The sequence below is a fragment of the Poecilia mexicana genome, unplaced genomic scaffold (genome assembly GCF_051168715.1).
Source record: "Poecilia mexicana isolate PSO_F unplaced genomic scaffold, ASM5116871v1 scaffold_9, whole genome shotgun sequence".
In the NCBI taxonomy this organism is placed as follows: Eukaryota; Metazoa; Chordata; class Actinopteri; order Cyprinodontiformes; family Poeciliidae; genus Poecilia; species Poecilia mexicana.
In genome coordinates this window covers 7245088-7267541 of record NW_028263378.1, presented here as the reverse complement: position 1 = coordinate 7267541, position 22454 = coordinate 7245088, and the positions used below count along the sequence as shown (strand labels likewise).

Below are 22454 nucleotides of genomic sequence, written 5' to 3'. Positions count from 1 at the left end.
TAACCTGTTAGCAGAATCACTTTTCGGGCACAGCGTTCAACGTGACACCATGAGACTCACTCGGTTTGGCTTTCGTGTTGTTCCCCCTTTGTTTGAAGGACACACCCTTTATTGTACACGAGTGTCTTCAATTAGACAAGTCACGTGATGTGACACAATAATTCAATAATGATAAAAACAACAACAAATGAGAGCACAAAACATTCATAATGTCAACATTAACAAAGCTATGTTTTAAAATTCTTTTGACCAACAGAGTTAGTGCAAATTACACTAATTTGTTTTCTTTTGCAATTTACAAAAATATATCTATATATGACGTGTGTTCACAACAAACATCTAACAATTATACTTGCTAATATTGTGACCGTTTGTTCCCGCACACTGCTCCATCTCAACAAAGAAACGATCTTTGGCAGTAACAACAAGCCGCAGCCTCTGAAACGGGGAAACCCAACATGGTGCGGTAGGTGTGCCTACATCACTTACGCTGTGTCTTCCAGGAAGGAAGTTAAATCTATTTGTGCGAGAGTGTGTGTGAGAGAGTGTGTTTTCTTTTCTTTTCTTCAACCTTTCTGCCTCGATGTGACTTCTTGTGAAGTTTAAAACTAGTGTGGAGAAGCCGGTAGATAGCCGGAGCCAACATGTCGGACTCTCTGGAGAGATCTACGAAAATCAACTTGTTAAAAGAGTCGATTGTGAAGAAACTTTGTGAGGTGCTGGATAAATCAAACAGTAAAGGATGGCGAAAACTTGGAGAGATCGTGAGCAGTGACAGGCGGTTTAAAGTCAGGTATGCTGAAAATTACTTTTAACTGTTTGTGCTTGTATGTGCGGTTAAAAACAGTGAAGTTACAGTTTGTGTATAGATATAATTAATCTTTATTGTGAAAAATGAATATGCATTAAAAGCTTGAAATGTGATTTGCCATTAACATACCATGATCAGACATAAATACTTGCACTAAGATTGCCTACAGTAAAGCCTGGTGGTGGCAGCATCATCCCTGGCGTTACTTAAGATGTAACTGAGGGTGAGATTATGAAAAGCTCAAAATAAAAGTCAGTTTTGCTTGAAGATAAAGAGGGATGTCACAGCCAGTCCAGGCATACATTAAAATCAGCTAAACATAGTTTTACAAAATCAAAGTTTGAAATTAAGCAAAGTGTCTTCTGGTCTGGGACGAGGTCCTACCCCAGGTGGAAGAGTTCATGTATCTCGGGGTCAGGGGTGGTCAGGGGTGGTCATAGCTTGATTGACCACCCCTGGGCAGTCTGCGTTCAGAGTGCCCCCAATGTCCCGCTTTGCAATTTCCCCAATCAAACCAAGCCTATCGGTCTAAGGTTCTCTAACAATATGTGAAAACATCGTTAGAGAACTTTTGTAAATATTTTCAAATCAAGATGAGGGATTGCTGAAGTCTGTCATGGTTTAATTTTTTGGATCACACAAATCTGACATTTTATCAGGGGCATCTACAGTTTTGTGAGCCACTGTAAAATAATGTTTGTGATAAGTTATCAAATACTGAGTAGTATTTTTTTATATTTTAGTTGATTAATCTAATGCAGTGGTTCCCAAACTTTTTCTTCTGCGCCCCCCCCCCCAGTGGTTTCCAAACATTTTCTGCGCCCCTCCCCCCCTACGGATTACAAATGGCTGTGGGGGGGGAGAGTCGACTTTTTTGGGGGCAAAATGAATGTACGTAGCTGAAAATAGACACCAACATCGGTAGCCTACAAGGTACTTGTTAAGCTTAAGGTTCTGTATTGATATTAGCTAGTCATCTTTTAGCTAACATTACCTGCATCCAACAGCTTTACTCAACTCAGTCGGTTAGTTCGGAGGGAAAAACTGTGAAAAGTTCTTTGTGTTTTGCTGGTTTGCTGCCGTGATTCTAACACACCTGTAGCACCGCCTAGCAGCAGGTCTCCTTCACAGGTGTAAACCCAGCGAGCGTCGTAGCGCTCATGTTGCGTTTAAAGGCGGCTCGGAAAAACAAGTTACAACATGTTAACAACGGCTTAAACAGTTTTAACTGCTGATAAAAGTGACAGAGGACACAAATATGGGTAGTGTGGAAGCCTCTACTGTATCAAATTGACATAGGAATAACAGAGTTGGCCGTTCTAAGGTAAAAACCCAGCGCATAGTGTTCATGTTTTGTTTTTTTTTCATCCAGACGGCTTCCCGCGCCCCCCCTGCAATGACACGGCGCGCCCCACAGTTTGGGAACCTCTGATCTAATGATTATTCTGACAATTAATCAGATAAAATATTGTCACGACTTGCAGTTTTCATTTAACCTCTTAAACTTATTTGACACAACATTAGAAATGTATTAAGATATTAATAAATAATTCCTTTTTAAACAGGAAAAATAAAAGTTTTGTTTTGCTTAAAATGCGTTAACAGCATTCTTTTGCTGTACGCTTAATCATTTGAAGCAATTCAAATGATTAAGTATTTTTAGATTCATCTGCAGCTAAAAATACATGTGAAAAGCTCAGCGCCCTCCGCTTGACTTGATAGCAATACAGTATAAGGCTGATCTATTGAATATGATTAGCTGATTAATAATTAGATAGCAAAAGGTGCTTAACAGTAGTTGGTTTTTTTGACAGAATTTTAACAAAGTGAAGCTAAAACTGGGCCACTTATGGAGTTCTGTGTAGAAGATATTTACAGACAAAAGTTTTTTTTTATATTAAATGCAAAATGTATATATGTTTTGTACAGTTTTGCTGAATTACTGCTCTGAATACTGCTTTTTCAGTCTTTATCCTCCAGTTGATAATTAATCGATTACTAAATTATGTGACGATTATTTTAATAATAAAGATTAATTGTGTCAGACCCAGTTTCTCTGCATTATTAATCAGAGTTTGACCTTTTCTTTCATCCTTCAGCTCAGATGACATGGAGATGTGTTCCCTCAGGGTGCTGGAGGTGGAAGGCAGCCCTAGCCTGATGCTGCTGAGGCTCATGGGAGAGCGAGGCTGCACTATGGGTCACCTCACCGACTACCTCCAAACTCTGGGCAACTCAGACGCCCTGCAGTGCCTGAAACCACCAGGTGCTGAGAAACGCACGCTAACCTTTTATTACTGTTTGTAGTTAAGTATTCCAGAGCTCTTTGTTGTCCTTATTTAGCTCAAAGAGGAATTTAAGACTCATGTGGTAACACGCAGGCTGTGGAGAGTACTACTATGCACACACGTACTCTACACACACGTGATTAGAAGAAGAGCTCAGCCAGTTTGGGTTTTTTTAAAGAGGAAATGAGATGTTTTCTTTAAGAGATATATAGCAGTGAACACAATCCATGTAGTGTTGACTAAACGTAATTTCCAATTAACATTTTATGTTTTTGTTTTGTTCCATAGCATTACAGATCCTCATTCAGCCACAGTCCGTAGCTCTAATTTGTGGCCACAATCTCCGCCTCAGCTGCCATGCAGTGGGAAAATCTCCTGTCCAGTATCAGTGGTTCAAGTCCAGAGAAGAGGTGAGTTGAAACAAACATGGAAACTCCAAAGACTGCCAGGTAACAGATAGAGGTTAAAGAAAGATGAGGAGTTCCCATCTGGACTCTTTATTTCATTGTATCTGTGTCAAAATTAATGTTGGGACACATTTAAAATATCTGCAGGGTCTGGTTAATCAAAAACCAACAAAAACAATTTCAATTAAAAAACATGTTGCTAAATTATTGAATGGTGAGGTTTGTTATTTAGGTTATTCAGCCATTTAGGTCTGCAATTAACAATTATTTTACTCATTGATTATTCTGTTGATTAATCTGAGAGTTGGATAAAAGGAGTTTTCATTTAACTTCTTATACATTTTTACACAATATTAGAAATCCATTAAAACATGCAATTAAGCAAATAATTTAATGTATTTATATGTATTTATATTAGCACTGTTGCTGAAATATGAATATATCTAATAATAGTTGGCATCCGTCACCGCCATAAATTTTAATTACTTTTTAATTGCATTTATTATTTAATGAAAGCACCACATTTGTGAAATTGTGTGTGTGGGTGTGTTTTTTTTATTTTAGACATTAGCAAAATATAAATGTTTTGCACACATTGTAAAGGAAGAGCTACTTTGGGGGGAAAAAGGCAGATGAAGGAGCTTTTCTAAAATAGATGCATCATCAAAATGCCAACTGTTTCATGCAAATCAGGCCTCTTACATGCTGGTGATGTCATTGCGGTTGTAAATAAATAAGTAAACAGTGCTCTAGGTGGACTGGCTGATACAAACCCTGTTTTTGCATAACTGTGTAACGGAGGGAAGGATCTTTTCAAAGTCCCTGTTTCCTGATAAAATCAGCTGTTAGAGGAACTGAAAGACCTTTTCTGCATCACATGGAGGCCACTGTTTGCTAATGTTCTTTGTCCTTTAGCTAAGCAAATATGCTTGTTTCATACATGCGGAAATTAAATATTGCTGTCAGTTTTATTTGTCTTAGCCATCAATCACTACTATAAATCTGGTCTGAGTTAGAGCTGTGCAATATGTAAAATCACTGTAGTTTGGTAGGATTCCTTAGTTTGCAACTAACAATTATTTTAGTAACTGATTTATTCTATTGAGTATCTTGATGATTAGTTGATTAATTGGTCAATAAATGGTCACATTCTGCAGATTTTTCATTTAACCTCTTTGGGTCTTCTGTGCAGTGTTAGAAATACATCAAAAGAGGCAAATAAATAATTAAATTAATTTTTAAATAATAAAGTAAACATTTTATTGTCTAAAATGCATTAATATAGGTTTGCTTAGTGAATTAGAACTGGGTGAAGCTAAAATGGCCATTTGAGAAGCTTTGGGTAAAACATCTTTAAAGGTGTTCCATCTTAAATGTTTGTATATTCTATACAGTTTTGGCTTAATCACTGCTCTGATTATGCTGTTTTTTTGTTCGTTTGTTTTTTTTTTTGTTTTTTGTTTTTTAGCAAATGTCCTTTTTTAGAGTCTGTATATTCCAGTCAATGATTAATCAGTTACTAAATTAGTTGAAGATTATTTCAGTAATTGATTAATCACAATTATTTGTTTCAGCCTTACAGCTGATATATATTTTTAGTGGCTAAGATACCAAACCTTATGCTGTGTGGTGGAGACATTCTGAAATTAGAAACAAATAGAGTCACAAATATGTAGGTTAATCATAAATTATATCAAATTATAAATTATATCAAATATTGTAATCTTCAGCAATGGAATCTCAATTACTTATTGTCCTGAAATAATGTATTCCTAGTCTAAGTAGAGTTGTTTGTTGCTTTTAATGATATTTAGTGAACTTTATTTAGAGAATGAAAGCACATTGTTTCTGTTCCATGTGCTGCTTTTTAAGGATTTCCAATCAAGATTTCCACTTAAATTCAAATGCAAATTCTTACACTTCTTTGGGCTTACCCATTTTTATCATAACTTTGCATTATCTTTTTCTAAATCAAACTGTTTTACTATTTTGGCAATAAGAGCCATATCTGTGCACCAGAAGTATATATCTACAAAAAACATTGTGAAAATAAATTTTCAGTGAGTTTAAACTCTGAAGTGAAATAACAAACAGGCTTGGGCTTGATCTCTCCATCAGTGGCACTTGTTTGAAGCAGCAAACAAAACCCTTTTGCAATCTTTCTGAAACTTTATGAACTTGTTTCAGGTTAATCTGTCTGCTTGCGCTAAAATACTAACTAAAAGTAGCTCTGATAGAAGTTAAAACAAAGCATTCACTACAAGGCAAACTTTCTGGATGATCTCTTTTTGTTTACATTTACTTTATGAAACAGATTTTTCATAAAATTAAAAGCCTTCCCGGTACCTATAAAAAAAATCAGGAATCATTTATCTGGCAGATGATAGAAATTCATTTGATTTTGATTAAACTTATTGCAATAAGGCTTTCTGTTTATTATCATTACGTCTAATTACAAATAAATCCAAAGCTTAGTGTAAAAACAAAACTCAAACAAAAAAGAAACGCAGAACAAACACTTTCACATCCTTGTGAAGGAACATTGGCCCACTTGTCTTTACCTCTTTGCACCATCGCTTCAGTTAATTAACGTTTCTACATATCTCACTCAAAGTCTTACCAAACCTTTAAAACAGATTGAGGTCTGGAGTTTGATTGGTCCATTGCAACATTCTGATTATTATCTTTCCAGCCATTATGCTTTACATTTGTTGTGTTCAGCAATAATTTTCAACACTGATGACCAAATTTGGGCTGGTTTTTGCTAAAATGTTGACTTGAAAAGACTTTTTTTATGCAGATGAGGTTGATTAATGACTGCAAGAGACCCACATCTTGTGACTCCAAATTATCACTCTTCTTCCACCATACTTAACAACTTGAATTAGATGTTTGCAGTGATGTGTTTGAATTTAAGAAAAGCATTTTCACCTGAAATAAACATTATTCCAGAAGACATGTGTTCCATTCAGATGCAACTTTGCAAACTTTAATCTTGCTGCCAAGATGTTTTTTTTTTCTGACAAGCTTCCCAAACAAGACATCCTACTTCAGTCTATTCATAATTGTCCTGTTATGAACTTTAGCATTTGCCATGCTAAGTGCGACCCAGAAAGTCCCAGATGGAAGCTCTTATTTTTATTTTTGTCCATTTTTTTAAGCATTGCACATTCTGACCTCAGGGTAAATTTTTTGGAACTTCCATTACTGGTAATATTAGCAACGAAATGGTTCCCTAACCCTGATGATCAGCAACAGTCAGGTTGCATTCACACCAACCCTGTTTAATCTGCTGTAATCAAGCTCTATTTTGTTTGTCTAGAAAGTCCATTTCGTTGGGGAGGTGTGAATGCTCAGCCGAACTCTGATGTGGACCAAAAAAGCAGTCTCTGGTTCACCTAAAAGCCTTGGTCTCAGTTTGGTTGAAGTGAACTCTGGTGCGATTCAAATGGATATGTAAATGCAGAGACCGCTCCAAAAGCAGGAAGTGGGCAACAGTGCAGGGCATTCTGGGTAAATACAACTAAAACAAATTTGTGAGTCTAACGCTAGATGAAAAGATGGGATGTGATCTTTCACAGACGACAAAACATAAATCCTACAACTACTAAAATCTGACTCAACTCCATGTTGTTTACATTTTGTGAGGAAGGAAGCTGCGCTCATGTCTTCTTCAGAGGTTTTCATGTCGTTTCCTTCAGTGGTGCTTGGTGCAGCGCCACCACAGGTGAGGAGGAGAACAGCTTTTTCAAAGTGTGAAAGCGAACTGCACCAGCTGAAAATAAAACAAATGTTCCAACTTTGGTCAGTCGAACCAGCAAACTGCCAAAACTGCTGCAATTATTAGAGGTGGTCACCAATTATGGTGATTACCAATTATAAGAGTTCATTAGCGGCAGCATGGGCGTAGGTTTGGGTAGGGACGGTAGGGACATGTCCCGACCAATATTCACGGGATATGAAAAAGTCCCGACCAATTTTTGCCATATTGGCTCAAAGAACGTGGATCTACGATCTTTGATTAGCAGCAACAGGCGGTGCGCGGAACGGAAGCTCCTTAGTTTGACATTTATTATGAGCCTCCGAGACCGTGTCGGAACGGTGCTGTCGGGGGGGTGGGGGGAGGGGGAGTCAGTTGAATCGTCGGACATTCTTTGATTAGCTGCAAAAGGCGGCGGCTAGCTGGGCACACGCGTCTCCTTCTGAGTCTCCAGACCATGTCGCCACCAAAAAAGAAAAGGACAGACATTAGAAGTTATTTCGCTACGTCGGCTGTAAGTACAGTGAGTGGACCCATAAGTTAGATATCTATCACGCAACGCATTTGTTGTAAAGTCCGGTGTTTAGTAAGGTCAGCACTGAATGTGAGGTAGAATAGGTCTGTTAATTATGTAATATTTTTTTCTTTTTTATTTTATTATTGATTTCTTCTTATCTGCAATTGTGTTTGCTGTATCCAGAGGATATTTCTTTTGATCTTACTTGTAACGTTTGCTGAATTTTGTAAAGGAAAAAGTAAAGTGTTCTTGAACTGATCTGCTGAGTATGACTGTATCTGGTTGTATACACAAGATGTATGATATGGTTATGGTTGGGGGGAGGGGGTTATTAAGCCAATGTGGTTTCCCCCCCCTTCTCAAAAATGTTCGGTGCTCTTGGGCATTTCACTGTGCTGCCGGGGGGTGTCTAGGTCCCTACCAAGGTCCCCACCAAAACTTAGACCGAACCTACGCCCTTGAGCGGCAGTGATGTTCATTGTTAAAGTAAATTCTATGGAAACATCAGAGGTGGACTTGACATTTTGAGTCACAGCTTTTCCATTCTGCTTTCATCTTTGACTTATTTATAGAGAGAAAAAATGAAGTAAAGATACTGCACCAGCATGATTTTCATTTTCATTACCTCAGGTTCCAAACAGCTTCTCTCCAGAGCTTCTGATAAGTCCAGTCCAGCTGAAGGATGCCGGCTTTTACATCTGCAGGGTCAACTGTGGCGATGCTTGTGAATTCAGCCAGTGGGCTCAGGTGGATGTCCTAAATGTCACCATGTCTTATGGTGAGACTAGCACTGCAAAAACACAACGTTTTACCAAGTACTTTAGTCTAGTTTCCAGTGCAAACAACTTAGTTCACTTCAAATAAGACAAAACTAAATTGCAACTAACTTTTCAGCAAGATATATAAGCTTGTTTTAGGTCAATAAAAAATTACTTGTTCCATTGGCAGATTATTTCAGTTATAACAAGACATTTTCCTCACATTATAAGGGAAATAAACTCCCAGTGAAACTTGTGATTTTTCTTCAATATTAAGGAATTATAGACTTATAACAAGGTCATATTTCTTGCTGAGAAATTACTTGTAAGTTGGTTTTGTTTTATATCAAGTGTATTAAGATATTTGGACTCAAAGCTAGAACAAAAGTACTTGGTTTGGGAAAGTTTTCACCAGTTCCTGCTGTTTTTCTTTCCGTATAATAACAGCTGAACCATGTAGTGTTTAAATCAGTTGTTGTATTTCCACGCAGGAAATGTTGTGTTTTCCTCCAACAGCCCCAGGACAGAGTTATCAGTCCATAGACGGACGGCTGAAGTTGGCAATCCATCCTCAGTCCCAGCGGCTGCATGTTGGGGAAACCCTGCAGCTGGAGTGTGGTGCTGTGGGCCGGCCGATCCCTCGATACCAGTGGCACAGGAACGGAGTGCCGATCCCAAACGCCACAAAGAGAAAACTCATGGTGATCTTTCATTTTTAATTTAAGGGGCAATGTTATGTCAAATCAACTTTTTTGAGCTTTACATCGGGTTACAATGTTATTCTCTCATCAAAAACATATCTGGAGTTGCTTTGATTCTTGCATGCATGTTTGAGAAATCCTTTAATTTCCATGGCAACCATTCAGCTGTGCAAAACGCCTGGTTGGACCCAGCGCCCCCTTTGCTTCTGACAAGGCCTAAGCTTCTGTGCTTCCGCCTCACAGGGGAATCCTCCCTCTCAACTCCCCTATTCAGCTCCTTCAGACTAGCCAGCAGCAATTAGCAAACACCTGGTGGAACTGTTCATCTGCTGAACTCATTACCTGAGCTACTTTTCAGTACAGAGGTACAAAGCTGATAACAACAGTTGAAGGGTTAATAGAAGAACGCTGTGGTGATGACTTCTTGAAGGCAAAGTTTCAAAAATTCCCCTCTCTCTCTCTCTCTCTCTCTCTCTCTCTCTCTCTCTCTCTCTCTCTCTCTCTCTCTCTCTCTCTCTCTCTCTCTCTCTCTCTCTCTCTCTCTCTCTATATATATATATATATATATATATATAAACACACACACACACACACACACAGAGAGAGAATTTAAAACAATTGAAGGTAGGGATGGGCATTTATCGTACCATTTATCATTTATCTTGATAAATTTTGATTAACAATTTATCACTGTCACAATAAATTTCAATTAACAATATTTAAAACCCCCCAAAACTGTTGGGATTGTTAATTTTACAATTTTTCCACAGTTTAGAGTATCAATAAATATTAATAAATTTTACAATATGATTAAACACAGATACTGTAAGCAGTTTAATGATACACTTCTTTATGTGACTGGTGTCCTAAAGAAGCTTATTTCACATTTTTTCAAGATCAGTTTTTGTGTTTGTGGGCCTATGATTGCTGTGCCATCCAGTTACCTGAAAAAGCCGTAGTAAATAGTCACTGTCATCATTATCACTATAGTACTATAAAATATCATGATAAAACTTTAAGTCCATGTCGTCCACCCCTAACTGAAGGTAACACAGTTACTTGATTGTGTAATAAAATGGCATTATGTGAATGGAAACCACATAATGCCCCCCTTTAACTAATTTCCTGCTTTTTCACGACGACTCTCTCAAATGAAAGTTTCCTGCGTTTCAGATTCCCCAGGTAATGCAGGACCATCATGGCAGGTATCGCTGCGAGATCAGCAGCAGCACGGAAAGAATGTGGACCAATGAAGTTGATGTTGTGATAGGTATGTTACGCTTTGTTGGTGCTTTTAGCAGCAGCTCTTAACTCACAATGCCTGAGCGTCTGTTTGCTTCTGTTCTCGACTGAAAGCACCGAGGATATCTGTCCAGATTTCAGGGGCAATGGAGTGCTCTGAAGGTAGAGTCGAAAGCGGTGCATGGTGTATAAAAACAGACACACTAACTACAGCCTTGTTCAAAACACTAATGTTCCTCTGGCTGCATCTGGGTCGTAATCAGCACGGCATTCTGGTGGATACTAACCGTTCTTACAAGGTTTCATTTTAAGATGTGATTTGCATGCATTGTGATTTAAATATAGGCCACGGTTTTCATTTAACACAGTAAGGTGGTGATCAACAAATCCCATGAAAAGACTACAACAATGATGGAACACATTGAACTGAACCAAGATTGCCTTTTATAAAGTAATAAAAAGCTCAACACAGTTTTACTTTTTATTGTTTGTGGAACCTGCAGGTGATAAAACCCAGAAAGGTTCATATTTTCTACTGAAATGATTTAAAATCTACTTGAAACACTTAAAAATGTGTGTGCCAATTGTTACAAATAAGTATCTTTTACTGTTTTGAATCACATTCATGTGGCTATTTTTTATAAGAATTGTTTCCAACTGAAGTACATTTTTATTGCCACCTTAAAAAAGAGGTGGCAATTAATATTTAAGGCTGAATAAAGAGAGACTTGATCTATTTTACAACTCAACAATGGATCACAATTTGTCATTTTTATTTACTAAACATCTCTACATGACAAGAAGTCTGTGTATATTAATATTTTAATGTTTTAGGTTATTTATGTAAAAGTTGAGTGCACAAAAACTGATGTTAAACAAAACAAAACAAAAAACGTATTTGGTCTTTGGAAATTGCTTTTAGTGCAATACAGTTTTAAGAACTGAAAATTTCAAATTAATGTTTTACTTTTTGTGGAGTTAAAAAAATGCTAATTTGGAAAACAAGAGTTCACATACTGACAACAAAAGTATTTATCCATGAATAAGTATTGAAATCAGAAATAAAAATAGCTTATTGAAATGCTAAATTTAGTTTTTCATGGAATTTGTTGAAAGTTGTAATCAAATATTACTAATTGTTTTTTTAAAAGTAATTCTAACTTAACTCTATTGCATGAAAGTTCCTAAGATCATTCCTAACTTGTCATTTATTTCCTTGTTTATAATTTTCAGCCTGATCCTGTGTGTAAAAACAAAAAAAAATGTAATTTATATGATTGTAATGCATTTGTTTGTTTTATTTCTTTAGATGATATTTACGCCATTGGAGGAGGTAGGATGATTAAAACTCTGCCCAGATTTTTTTCCATTATATTGCAGCTGCTTTAATTTTCTTTTCTCTGTTTTGCTGAAAATGTAGATTCCTGTGAACTTTTCCTAAATAGTTTGCCTGAGCAGCTTTACGGTGAGTGACTGGGGTTCATAAAAGTCTCCGAAAATTTAAGCAAATATTTGTTTTTCTGCTTGTTTGATGTGCAGTTTTACCGATAAATCATCAATTTCATGATGAATTCTGAAGGAATGGGAGTTGCTGTGATAAGATAAGATATTCTTTTATTAATCCCACAGTGGGGAAATTTACATTGTTACAGCAGTACAGAGGACAGAGCAGAACCAATATAAAAATCTATACATACAAAAAATATAAGTGAATATAGTGGTGATTATCAGTTTATTTTTATCAGCAGCCACATTGTATCAGACACCCAGATTTATCCTGCTAATTTAAAAAGAAGGAAATACAATCTAAATTGACATTTAACGAGAAAATTATCAGCAGGAAAGAAACGTTCATGTCTCAGAAGTGACTGATGTGCAGATTAACATCAAAGAGCTACAAATGTCACTGGTGTTCATCACAGGATGATCTACTTCCTTCCTCTCTCTGTTTTTTTTTTTTTTGATTCTTATCACTTTTTCTTCAGAATTCATGGTGGACCCCTCAAAGTGTTGTGTAACCGCTCCATTTATTTGACCTGTTCTGATAAAAAAAAAGGGATAAATCCAAATGGAAAATGATTTTCTTCATTCTTCAAATTGTCACATGTTTAAATTAATTTATGTTGTTTTAAAATGACTGTAATATCAGTAACAAGCACACTGGGTCTCATTCAAATAACTAAATTTAAGGCTGGTTGTTCTGTTTTTCATTTTTTAAGCAAATCTCATGATTTTCCTTCCAAAAACAAATCTAACTAATCAAGAATTGGGGTGAATTTTATATATATATATATATATATATATATATATATATATATATATATATATATATATATATATATATATATATATATATATATATATATATTGTGGGAATACCACAAGCAAATGGCAACCTCGATGAGGTCACAAGGAAAGGAGCCACAGCCAAATACCTCCAACGAATAAGGCAAGTCCTGAGAAGCCAGCTCAATGGCAAGAACAAGATCCGTGCAATAAACAGCTATGCCTTACCAGTAATCAGATACCCTGCCGGAATAATTAGCTGGCCAATGGAAGAGATGAAGGCCACGGATGTTAAGACTCGGAAGCTACTAACCATGCATGGAGGGTTCCACCCCAAATCCAGCACCCTGAGACTGTACACGAGCCGTAAGGAAGGAGGCAGAGGACTAGTGAGTGTGAGAGCCACTGTCCAGGATGAAACATCTAAGATCCATAAATACATCAAGGACAAAGCCTCAACGGACGATGTGCTCAGCGAATGTCTCAGGCAATGGGGAACAGAGGACGAGGTGCTGGAGGAACCATCATGGGAAGACAAGCCCCTACATGGGATGTACCACCGACAAATAACTGAAGTGGCTGATATCAGGAAATCCTACCAATGGCTGGAGAAAGCTGGACTCAAGGACAGCACGGAGGCCCTCATCCTGGCCGCCCAGGAACAGGCCCTGAACACCAGAGCAATAGAGGCTCAGATCTACCACACCAGACAAGACCCAAGGTGTAGGTTGTGCAAGGAGGCCTCTGAGACAGTCCAGCACATAACAGCAGGGTGCAAGATGCTGGCAGGGAAAGCGTACATGGAACGACATAACCAAGTGGCGGGCATAGTGTACAGGAACATCTGTGCAGAATATGGACTGGAAGCCCCGAGGTCAAAATGGGAGACACCCCCAAAGGTGGTGGAGAATGACCGAGCTAAGATCCTGTGGGACTTCCAGATCCAGACAGACAAGATGGTAATGTCGAACCAACCGGACATTGTGGTGGTGGATAAAGAACAGAGGAAAGCCGTTGTGGTGGATGTAGCAATACCAAGTGACCACAACATCAGGAAAAAGGAGCATGAGAAACTGGAGAAATACCAGGGCCTCAGAGAGGAACTGGAGAAGGCCTGGAAGGTGAAGACCACAGTGGTGCCTGTGGTCATCGGGGCCCTCGGGGCAGTCACCCCCAAACTGGAGCAGTGGCTCAAACAGATCCCAGGAACAACATCAGACATCTCAGTCCAGAAATGTGCAGTTCTAGGCACAGCCAAGATACTGCGCAGAACCCTCAAGCTCCCAGGCCTCTGGTAGAGGACCCGAGCTCAGAGGATGAAAGAGACCACCCACGGAGGGTGAGAGGGGAATTTTTTTTTTTAAACCATGTTTCTATATAATAAATGTTGATATATTTAACAAAGATGTTAAATATATAATCTTTTTCATCTAATCAAGAACAAGATGTGGTTCTTTTCTGAGTAGAAAATTAATACAGTTTTAAGACACATTCTGTAATCGTTTGTCTTTTATATGCAGCACATGCCTTATTTACCATAAACAACTTGATTTTAGGTAAAGTATGGAGGTGGAAATTATGTGGTTGATTCTCCTCCCCCACACTGTTGTTTTTTATTCATTCATTTTTTTAAGCATGTTATGAGGCATGGTGGCAAAACCTTTAACTGCTGCTGTGCCAGTTACTCAGCAGGTTGTTGCTAGGTAACCACAAGTTACTGAACAAGTTGTTGCTAGGTAACCAAAGAGTGAGTGAATTAGTTGACCTGTCTTAACTTTGCGGTTCTGGATTGGAGTTCAATTAATATTCTATATATTGAATATTGATTATGCTGTTGGACCAATTATCTATTGATATTGATAATATGTCTATCACGTTGTATATTGTTATTGATTTATCGTCAAAATTGGCCATTTTAGCCCTATTTCATAAAAGAGGCTGAATAGCAAGTCAAAAGCACTGATTTATTTATTTGTTTTTTACTTACAGTCTGGACTGGATTGACACAAACTAACAATGTTTAAATAAACACGTCACAGTAGTGGGGTCAGTGACATGCATGTTTCGTTAATTAACCTCTTTAAGTTATATTAGGCATGAGTTCGACTACGAAGATGGATGATTGGATGAAGCCGTAAGGAAAAACATAAGAATTGTCTTTCTAATAAATATTTGGAGTAATAAATGTGTTCTGTTTAAAAAAAAAAAAAAAAAAAAACTTTAAAACTGCAGTTTTTTTCTAAGATATTAACTGTTTTTTCCACTCGTTATCCACCTCTGTAGCAGTCTATATTTATTTTTAAACAAACATTCTTATTGGAGATTTTTTTTTTTTCAAATCACACAAAACGACAAAACTGCTCCTAGTAAACATGGCTGTTCCTTTAGAGATCTGTTATATTCACAAAACATTCTGTGCTGAGCTGGATACCATGTAACGCACAGAGAAACAAATTCAAGCAATGTTTTAATATGCAAAACATATGTGCGAAAAAATAGGAAAACATAGGGAAAAACCACTTCCTGTTTGGGCTGGTTGCTGAGTTCAATATGTACGCCTTATGTAACAGATTAAGTCTATATTGTTTTTATCTCCTTCCATGTTTCATGTCAGCGACTGACAAAGTGGCCCTGCTGATCGGTAACCTGTCATACCAGAACCACCCGCAGCTCAAGGCCCCCATGGTGGACGTGTACGACCTCACCAACCTCCTGCGGCAGCTGAACTTCAAAGTGGTTTCACTGCTGGACCTCACCGAGTCGGAGATGAGGAATGCCGTGGACGAGTTCCTCCTGCTGCTGCATAAGGGGGTTTACGGTGCGTTCAAGTCAAGTCGAGTTTGTTTCTATAACACATTTCAACAACAAGGCAGGTCAAAGCACTCTACACCATAACTCTATAATACAGTAACCAGTACAGCGTTCTCAAAAGTCTGAACCAGAAGTAATCCACGCCACTGAACCGCCATCTTGGTAGCCAAGCACATAGACAAATGACGGCTTCAAGACCAACAAAAAAGAAAGTATTCAAACATTGTAATAGAGTACTAGTTTTATTGTCCTTATATTATTTATAAATTGGATAAGAACGAGGTGAGAGTTGGTTCTAGGCTCGCAGCTTGTTAATTGTTGTCATAGCAACTCCATAGCAACTGTCAGAAACTGAATTTTGCTTCTCCATGCATCAGCATTTTGGATCAGCTGCAGCTGACCTGTGAAGACCTTGTGGCAGTAATCAGTGCCATTAAAGATAAAGGCATCTAGTTTCTCTAGATCTTGCTGATTCATTATTTATTTAAGCCTGGAATGTTCTTCAGGTGATAGAAGGCCGACTTTGTAACTGACTTCATGTTGCTCTGAAGGTTCAGGCCTGAGTCGATGTCTATACCCAGGCTTCGGGTGTTCTGGATTTGATTCACTCTGCTGTTCTGGACATTGGGGCAGGGTTGTCTCACATGCACATCAAATTTAAACACTAAATGTAATTCTTCTTTGATAAGAATCAAAGAAATGACTGATACAGAGGTGTTTGAAATTATGTGAAAGAGGAACGTGCATGTCACCATTGACATTATTTCTTGGCTGCAGTGAGAGATTCTCTTCTTGGGAGAGCTGACTTAAACACACCGCTCCATCCTCAGGTCTGCTGTACTACGCTGGACATGGATATGAGAACTACGGGAACAGCTTCATGGTGCCGGTGGACGCACCGAACCCGTACCACTCCGCCAACTGCCTGTGTGTGCAGAGCATCCTGAAGCTGATGCAGGAGAAGGAAACGGGCCTCAATGTTTTTCTGTTGGACATGTGCAGGAAAAGGTGAGGCCACCACCTCTACTTCTACTAAGCTTCCTTGAACAGGTTAGGATAGATGTGTGGGCTATAGGGAACATGTTCATTACACATTTGCACAAAATCATTCTGAGACAATGTCAGCTCTGCCTGTTTTGAGCTCCTTTCAGAATGAGCTGTTTTAGGGCGTCTTGTCACTTTAAATACAAATAAGCTGCTGTTGGCCACGACCCCAAATGCAACATTTACACTCACACAAGAAAATGGCTGCAAACAGATGCACAATTATACAACCACACATATTTGAAAAGCATCAGTAGAGCCTCCTGCACAACCAACAAGAATCCAGTAAGAGGTTTCTGGATGGTAGGTCAACAATAAAACACTTGTCTTCCAGTGGCCATTGTTCAGCGCATACAGCGGTAAAACCAGCTGACCAAATGAGCTGGAGCTCTGCTTCGGTTTCTAGGTAACAGGCTGAGCTTGACTGTGGGTGTTTTTTTTAAGCGCTTAGCCTGTTTTTAGAAGTAGTAGAAACCCAAATGGAAGTACAAAAACGTGTAAAATGTGATTTTTTTTTCAAAATAGGTCCCTTTTAGATAGAATAGGTTCAGCTTTATGTACAGTTGCTGTTTTAAAAATCGATTATATTTTCACTCTACACATCTGATAATGTTTTATTTGTTCCATACAATTTATATTTTTATTTTCTTTATAAATTTAATCTTTTTTTTTTTTTTTTTTTTTTAGGAATATTCATGATGAAAGCACTCCAAACATCGTCCTGAGAGTCACGGCTAACATTGTTTTTGGATATGCGACGTGAGTCTGCAGCAGATGTTGTGATTTGAGTTCATTTTGTTGTTTTGGTTCTCTCAGATATTAAATAATCTGTTCTTTGCGTGGCGACGCAGGTGCCAGGACGCTGAGGCCTTTGAGCTGAGCTCCACGGGTTTCACCAACGGCGTGTTCGTTAAGTTTTTAAAGAAGCGGCTGCTGGATGACGAGAAGATCACGGTGGTGCTTGACAGAGTAGCAGAAGGTGAGAAAAGGAAAAGAAGCTGTGCAAAACACAAATGTCAAATGTTGGGGAGTGAATTACTAAATTAGGTTTTTATAACATAATAGATACAAGAGCAGGATTTGTTTGCTTGGGTCGTTGGCTTTAAAGTGACTTTAAAGTGACATAAAGGTACTGTTGGTGAACATGTTATGAAGCATTACCATGACATCATTTAAGCTTTAAATGTGACGTATTAAGCTTTTTGAACAGGTTAGGATAAGTCTGTGGGCTATACAAAAAGTGTTCATGTTTTTTTTATTCACAAAATTATTCTTAGAATGAGCTGTTTTAGGGTGTCTTGTCACTTTAAATACTAATAAGCTGCTGCTGGCCACGCCCCCCATCGCAACATTTACACTCACAAGAAAAAAGCTGCAAACAGATGCACAGTTATACAACTGTACATTTTTGACAAGCATTAGTAGAGCCTCCTGCACATCCAACAAGACAAAACACATGTTTTTAAAAACAGCCCATGTACAGAGCATATAGCAGTAAAACCAGCTGACCAAACATGCTGGAGCTCCGCTTGGGTTGCTAGGTAACGGGTTGGGCTTTGCTGGGGTTGCTAGGTAACAGCGCAGTGCCAAATGTGACTTGAAAATCAGGAGATTTTTAAAACTGCTCATTTTCCAAACCCTAAAAAACATTAACTTATTGCCAAAAAACAGCTGGGTGATTTCTTTAAAACACTTTGGCTGCTTTTAGAAGCAGTTGAGACCCAAACGGAGATATAGAAATGTGCAAAATGTGAAATTTGCTTATTAAGTCCCCTTAAATGCTCATGAAAACTTTACTATTCTCCTTTGAGTCACTTTTTGTTCCTGGGATGTTTTTCTGGCCAGACATGGGTCAGTTTGACGCCACTAAGGGAAAACAGGCTCTGGAAATCCGTAGCAGCCTATCAGAGAGGAGGGCGCTGACTGACCCTATTCTGCCCAGCGACAGTGCAGACCTCGTTCACGCTCACAGCCGACAGTGGGCAAAAGCTCATGGTAAGTTTTAAAAGTGTCTAATAATTTCTTATCCGTCGTCAGGGAAGCCTTAAGTTAAACATTGTGGCTCTAAATTATGCATTGACATCATCAGTCTTGTTAAAAAAATAAATGAATGTAAATATACTGGGATTCCTCTGGTTTATTCAGTTGCAGCTGATCAGTGAATAAAGGTTGGTGAGGCTGGTTTGTTGATTAGTTTTGGATTTACAAATTGATATTTGGATGATAATAGGTGCTTAATACGAGATTTTTTTAAACAGAATTTGAACCAGGTGAGGCTAAAAGATTTTTTTAGCTTAAATGCAAAATAAAAGTATTTCTTGTACATTTTAGCTTGATAAATTCAGCAAATGACCTTATTTTTTTGAATCTGTATACTTCAGTTAACAATTAAACAATTACTAAAATAGTTGACGATTATTTTATTAATTGATTAATCGCTTCAGCCCTAAATAATAACAGTACACAAAACAAACTTGAAGCGTTTGTTTGTTGTTTCAGAGCTTCCTGAAAGCATGAGCCTGAACTTTGACTGCGGCGCTCAGATCAAGCTGGGCTTTGCCGCAGAGTTTTCCAACGTTCTCGTCATTTACACCCACATCGTGAAGAAGCCCGAGGACATGTCCTTCTGCCAGGCTCACGTCACCGACTTCTCTCTGGTCTGCACGCTGCGATGTGCTCCTCTTTATAACTTTACAGATGTTTTGTAATATTTTGAGTTGGAAGGTGAAATCCTGCTGTTTTTACTGCAGGACCTTGATGTTGATCCAAAGGAAATGAACAGAGAGACTCCAGAGGAGACCGGGATTTACCTGCTGTCCAGCAGCCTGCCGCAGCACTGCCTCTACACCAGACTCAGCTCTCTGCAGAAACTCAGGGTAAAAACACAACGAGCACCTTAAATGTCCCCCCGAAATAATCCTCAGGCTGGTTTAACAACATCACTGATTAGCAACATCAGTGATACTTTATGTATTCTCCTTGAGAATAAAAATTAGAAAATATCTGCAGTCACTTTAATTACAACTAAAAGAAGATAGCAGGTTTATTTTTACAATAAATGGCATCCATGAAGGAGATCCAAGGTGCTGACCAAAATAAACACAAATGACCTTCGAATATTTTCTAAAAACATTCTGCTGATCCCACATGCCTTTAGGAAAATCTTCTGTGAACCAGACAAAAGTCAGCTTTGTTTAGAAGGTGTGTGACCCGTTAAATCTGCTGCAGATGTAAACATCATGCCTGCTGTTAAACACGGTAGTGATGGTGTGATGACTCAGGGCTTCAGGCTTCCTGTGATTAATGCAAACAAGGAATGCTGGTAATCTATTTGTGACTTTTTAGCTCAAACTTATTTAGTTTATTCAGAAGATGAAGCACTCCATGAAATCTACTTATGAGTGTAACAGTTTTGGAGTGGCCTAGTCAAAGATGGGACTGACTGTTCACTTTCAAAAACCCTGCAATGTCACTGACTAATAAATCTGATGAAGAGGAGTGTACAAAAAATGCCTTCCTAGCTATTTAAAATACTTATCAGAAAAGACATGATGGGTTTTATTTGGCACAACAACTTTTTGGGTTGATGAGAAATTACTTTTTCACATAAGGGCTGGTTGGTGCAAATGATTTATCTTCATTATTTTATCTGAAAAAAAAATGTTTAAGGGGGCAAATACTTTTTCCAATCACAAGTGACAATTTTAGCAAAATTCTGCATTTTCAGTTGTAGGAATTCCTTAAATGCTCTAAATATGAAGTTTTCTGTGGCAGCAGCTGCCCAAACAAAAACTAAACACTGCAAAAAGACACAATCTTACCAAAGTATTAGTTCTACTGGTAGATTGTTTTACTTTTAACATGGAAAAGTTGTCTTGTTACAAATGAAATAATCTGTCAATCGAACAAGTGCTTTTTCATCAATATCAAAGAATAATTTACTTAAAATAAGCTCAGATATCATTCTGGAAAGTTACTTTTAAGTTAGTTTTGTCTTATTTCAAACTAGGTAATTATTTTGTATGTTTTGTGTTTTTGCAGTGTGTACAACTACATATAAACAGCTAAAAACACAACAGTTTAAAAACAACAGAACACCAAAGTTATTGCACTCCTTCCAGGCTTGAATGTTATTTAAGCTTTTTTTTTTTTTTCAAACTTTTGATTTTGTTTTCTAAACATTTTTTCTCTCTGCTAATCCTTCCCTCAACAGGAGGAGCTGGTTTTCACCGTTTGCCTCCAGGGAACGTTTGCAGCCATGGACGATGACCATCCCATATTCTGGACCAAAAGCGTGAATATCGGGAAGCCGCTGATTGCCCGGCTGGACCTGCACCGGGCCGTGCGGCGGAACAGCTGCCTGCAGACCTGCATGATGCCCCACAGCCCGTCCCAGAGCCCCTGCCACAGCCCGGGCCCGGAGCACCAGCACCACCTGCACCACGGGTCGCACCAGGATTACAACCGCCTGTCCCCGCAGCACCGCTACCTCCACATCAGCGAGCACGCTCAGGGCGCAGCGGGCGGCTGCAGCTTCTCCTGCTACGACCAGCTCAGCCAGTGCAACTTTGACCGGGCCTACGAGTCCGACGGACTCCTGAGCTCCCCGGGGAAGCTGAGCATCCCCATCGAGGCGACAGAGGACATCAACGAGCTGCAGGCCGTGTTCATCAGCAGCCTGCACCTTCAGCCGCAGTGACGTGGAGCCTCCAGCTCGTCAAAGGACGGATTTCTGTTCTGCTGCTGTTAAATTACCTTCTGTACCCTTGAATTTCTGAGCATTAGTAGGCTGTATTTGAGTTTTACAGAGCCCCCTACAGGGACACAGGGGACTTTTCTTTGTTATCTCACAAAAGTATTGTGTTCCCTCGCGATAAATTATATTGCACGGTCATTGTACAAAGAATTAAAAGTAAATTTTCGCCAAAAATATTTTGAGACTAATCTGAGAAATTTTATTGAAAAATTTTTAGAATTTTTGAGTTTCAAAAGTTGAAAATTTACTAGAAAAAATCTGAAATTTTTACATTAATCTGATAAATTTTCTTGTTAAAAGCTTGCAAATTTCTGTTTCATAATTTTTAATTTGGTAGAAAAAAAACTCAAAATGTCTGGGGGGTTTTTACAGCAAAGTTTCAACTTTTGAAAGTTAGAAATTTCCAAATTTTTTCCTAGACAGAAATGTGTCGCTACTTTTTGTGTATACAATGGCCCTAACGCACTGTCGTAATTTTATAAACAGTCACATTGATAACAAATGTCAGTTTAAACCTAGACATTAAACTTTAAATAAAAATGTGTTTCTACATTCTTCACTTGTTGGAGCTAAAATTGGGTTGAAAATTAATCTATTGATTGGTTGTTCACGGCAGTTTATGTAATATCGTTCATGTTTTCGCCGTTTTGCACATAAATTTGTGGTGCATTTATCCACAAGAAAAGTTAGATAATACCTGGAAAAGCCTTCCAAAACCTTCCCTGATGCTGCATGAACTGACTACTAAATACATTACTACGTAGGAACGCAAAACCATTGTGAGGTAACACAAGAGAAAAAAATTAGATAAAACTTTGTGCGTAAAGGTTATATTTTAAAATATATTTTTAGATAAATGTATTTTTGTAAATTGACATTGTTGAATGTAATTTGTGTTTTCTGTGGATTTGATTGTCACGTATAGGAAGAACAAAATATATTCTAGTTTTTTCTCAATTACCCCAAAATAATTGTTTTTAATTCAGAAAATGAAACAAAATTTATTTCTTTGAAACTTTTAATAATTACATAAGACCAATAAAAAAAACTTAAATTAAGATTTATTTTATTTT

At 38.1% G+C, this 22454-nt stretch overlaps 1 protein-coding gene across 2 annotated transcripts; it reads left to right on the top strand.

Moving 5' to 3' along the window:
- Positions 1 to 452: 452 nt before the first annotated feature.
- Positions 453 to 22439, top strand: malt1 (MALT paracaspase 1). Of its 2 annotated transcripts, XM_088008699.1 has the most exons (17): positions 453 to 793; positions 2911 to 3077; positions 3388 to 3509; positions 8414 to 8561; positions 9058 to 9242; positions 10416 to 10512; positions 10599 to 10646; positions 11794 to 11817; positions 11905 to 11949; positions 15385 to 15588; positions 16412 to 16589; positions 17313 to 17384; positions 17477 to 17604; positions 18471 to 18620; positions 19125 to 19282; positions 19376 to 19501; positions 20839 to 22439. In XM_088008699.1, exons 1-17 carry the CDS (start codon positions 645 to 647, stop codon positions 21322 to 21324), a joined length of 2487 nt encoding a protein of 828 aa, XP_087864825.1. In that variant the 5' UTR covers positions 453 to 644; the 3' UTR covers positions 21325 to 22439. The 2 variants fall into 2 exon arrangements, with proteins under 2 accessions (XP_087864825.1, XP_087864826.1); XM_088008700.1 differs by lacking the exon at positions 10599 to 10646.
- Positions 22440 to 22454: the final 15 nt, after the last annotated feature.